The sequence below is a fragment of the Lathyrus oleraceus genome, chromosome 6 (genome assembly GCF_024323335.1).
Source record: "Lathyrus oleraceus cultivar Zhongwan6 chromosome 6, CAAS_Psat_ZW6_1.0, whole genome shotgun sequence".
Classification (NCBI taxonomy): Eukaryota; Viridiplantae; Streptophyta; class Magnoliopsida; order Fabales; family Fabaceae; genus Lathyrus; species Lathyrus oleraceus.
Window position 1 is genome coordinate 218,425,600 of NC_066584.1, and position 3,508 is coordinate 218,429,107.

Consider the following 3,508-nt stretch of genomic DNA (forward strand, 5'->3'; position numbering starts at 1 on the left):
GAATGAAAGGCGATACCAAACTAATAAAACATAATAAATGACTCTGAAACAACTAGAAACAAACACAGATCTTACCAAAGTGATGAAAATATGTCGGATTAACGGTGGGAATTCAATGGAAATGGTGACCGATCAGCTAAACTATCTGCTTATAACCTCTCTTAGTGTCTCCATCACGCCTCCCAGCACAAATCTAATAGCCACCATGGCCACAAGAGGAAGAAACACGACTCTCCTTCCAAGAGTGGCAAAAACAAAAAGAAGAGGCACCATACAATGCCTCCTTCAGAGGCTCCTGTTGAAGATGCCGACACCCTTGTGCTCGACACTTCCATCCTTGATACGGTCCCTGCTCCAGCCGTAGGAGCTTCACCGTCGACTGGCATCTCTCCTGCTGCGTCCTCGGGGAAAGCAAATCAGGATGCAGTCTCTCCTGCGTCGCCACAGGTATTTACCCATTTTCCTGTTTTACTCCTTTGGATTTTTGTTTTGCTTTTCTCACACATTTTTATTTCTGCAGGCTGATGCCTCTACTGAGCCGAGTCAACCTGTTGTTGACTACACTCCCGCGTCGCCAATTTCTTCTTTAGCTCGCCCCTTTCAATCTGTCGACACCGCTGGTGAGTCCATTGAATTTCCTCTCCAGATTAGTGATAGTGACTCTGACTCAGTCACTAGTCCTGTGATGCATCCGGACTCCAGTTCGACTAGTTCTGACTCGAGTCTCTCTTCAGCTTCCTTGCAGGATCCACGAGGACCAGTAGGTGTCAACACCAATAAACAACAATCCTCTCAGACTACTCCTTTGTCGACTGCTTCTCCCCCTCAGATTACTTCTCCGTCAGCAGCTTCTCCTTCGACTTTCCCGGGGCTGACGATCAAGCCTTTTGCTTTAGAAGCAATTACCCGGCTTCACAATCTGGTGAAATCGCGTGACGCCTCTTCAGACTCTGAGCAGCTCCATTCTGGTAAAATGGGCCCTGAGGCGACAAAGGCTAAGGCTCTCATGGACAAAGTCCGCGTTTACGCTTTGAATTCTGATCTTCCTTTCGTGCTCATGCATGAACCCATTGTCGGTCCAGAGATCCTGAGCGTGCTTGCCCAACTAAAGGGTCTCCATATCTCTAATTATGCCAAGCGCGCAATGGCGGCTCTCGAACAAATTTTGGTGCCTATGCTGCGCCACATCGACAATGTTCGGGACATTGAACGCCAGATTGTTGTTACTGAGGCCTTCGTGAAGGAAAAATGGGAGTTGGTCACACATGCCGACGCGGAGGTTACCAATATGTTGGGGGCTATGGGGGAGCGGCGAAAAGAATTGACTTCCAAACAAACACGAGCCATTGAACTACGTCAACAAATTGATGCCCTTTGGCGTCAAATTGCCACTCTAGATAGTGAGTTGGAATCAATTGTTAAGGAGGAGTCACGCTTTGTCGACGAAGTGCTAAAACCTGCTCAGCCCACTGTGGAGCAAACTACCAGTGATGCCCTAGCCGTCGGTGAAGAGCTCATGGCCGTCGAAGGAAAACTTGAAGAGCTCAAAGCCCATGCCGACACCTTGGAGTTTGCGTCCTTGCATTATAATTTTGAGCTTAAGTCTTTCCAATCTAAGTTCGGCCAACTTTGATAGTTTCTATTGATTGTATCAGTTTTTTTGTAATGTTTAAACAATGGCTTCTTGCCACATTAATGTTATCTTTCTTACCTTTAGCACTGTATATTTATTTCCTGTGCCTTTGCAGCTGGTTTCTAACATAGTTATCTCCAACCTTATTCTTTCGACAGTTATTTAGTCTGCCAAAATTTTGACCTCTTGAAGGAGAGGCCTATATTTTTTCAAGTATTTTCCGTTCACTCTTAAAATCCGCCTGTCTGGTGCCAACTCTTCGACCTCGTAGGCGTTGTTAGAAAAGGCCTGCAAAACCTTAAACGGTCCCTCCCAATTTGGGGACCACTTACCAAAAACTCTATCATCTCTGTCCATAGGCAGGATCACCCTCCAAACCAGATCGTCAACCGCAAACACTTTACCTCTCACCCTTTTATTGTAGGCTCGGGCGACTTTCTCTTTCTGTCTTTGTAGGGAGTCCAATGCTAACATTCTTTCTTCATCTATGTCGACTAATTCGTCTGTCATCATACTCCAGTAATCTTCAGAAGGTATTTCGTACTGCCTTTGGGTTCTGACCGCCTGGACCTGAATCTCTACTGGAAATACTGCGTCATGCCCATAAGCCAGTCAAAATGGGGTTGTTCCAGTTGCTTCTTTTGGTGATGTTCGACATGCCCACAAAGCTTGGTCCAACTTCTTATGCCAATTTCTTGGTCTTTTCCCTATGTGTTTCTTTATTAAGTTGATGATCACCTTATTAGCAGCTTCGACTTAGCCATTCGCCTGTGCGTAATAGGGGGTAGAGGTCAGTAATTTGATTCCCATTTCTTTTGCAAATTCTTGCACTTTTCGACCAGTGAAAACTGACCCCTGGTCGGTTGTGATAGTTTCTAGGATGCCAAATCTGCAAACGATGTAACTCTGGACAAAGTCTATCACACCTTCTTGGTCCACATTTGTTAATGCCACGGCTTCGACCCATTTTGTGAAATAGTCGATACCGACTAACACATACCTTTGTTGTTTCGACGAGGCTGGCTTTATTTCTCCTATAACGTCCAGAGCCCATCCTCGAAATGGCCAGGGTTTCACAATTGTATGTAGCTCGCTTGCAGGCACATGCTGTATGCCCCCATGCAATTGGCATTCTTGACAGCCTTTAGCAAATTCAATGCAATCTTTCAGCATTGAAGGCCAATAAACTCCTGAGCGCATCAAGAGCCATTTCATCTTCAAACCTGCTTGATATGCCCCACACATGCCCGCTATGTATGCTTGACACAACCACGTATGCCTTACTTTCTCCCAAGCATTTTAATAACACTCCTTCGACTGTCTTTTTGAATAATTCATCATTTACCAAGACGTAGCTAAGGGCCCTATATTTTATCTTTCGATTTGTCGACCCTACGGGATTACGTAAGTAATCGACTAGCGGTTTACGCTAATCACCTCCCCCGTTGTTGTCGACAGCCAGAATTTCAAAATGATTTTTATCCACTGCTCCCAACTTCACGATCGCCAGATCTGACGGTGACAACACTGTCGCTCGTACTTTCTCTCTTACTTGGACCTCTTCATCCTGGTCTTTCGACGCTTTATACCCTGAGGCCTCCTGCGCCAAATCATTTGCTCTTTGGTTTTCTTGTCGTGGAATGTGTTGGAGATTGACTTGCTCAAACCTCTTGAGTAATCTGATAATGACCATAAAATACATGATTAAATTTTCTTTAACACACCTGTACTCCTTTGATGCTTGTTTAATCACTAACTCCAAGTCTCCCATAATTTCGACATTCCTTGCCCCCAATTCTATAAGTAGTTCAAGTCCGGTGATCAGTGACTCATATTCTACTTCATTATTGGTGCATACCCCTTCGATTCTGTATT

General features: G+C 45.0%; 1 protein-coding gene across 1 annotated transcript; it reads left to right on the forward strand.

The window, feature by feature from the left end:
- Positions 1-276: 276 nt before the first annotated feature.
- LOC127094844 (uncharacterized) lies at positions 277-1,633 on the forward strand. Its single transcript, XM_051033616.1, has 2 exons — positions 277-447; positions 521-1,633. The coding sequence occupies exons 1-2, from the start codon at positions 277-279 to the stop codon at positions 1,631-1,633; spliced, it is 1,284 nt and encodes a 427-aa protein (XP_050889573.1).
- The last annotated feature ends 1,875 nt before the right edge of the window (positions 1,634-3,508 follow it).

Coding starts and splice junctions, on each gene's coding strand:
- LOC127094844 (XM_051033616.1), top strand. CDS start 277: ATGCCTCCTTCAGAGGCTCCTGTTGAAGATGCCGACACCCTTGTGCTC. Junction 448..520: donor TCTCTCCTGCGTCGCCACAG/GTATTTACCCAT, acceptor TTATTTCTGCAG/GCTGATGCCTCTACTGAGCC.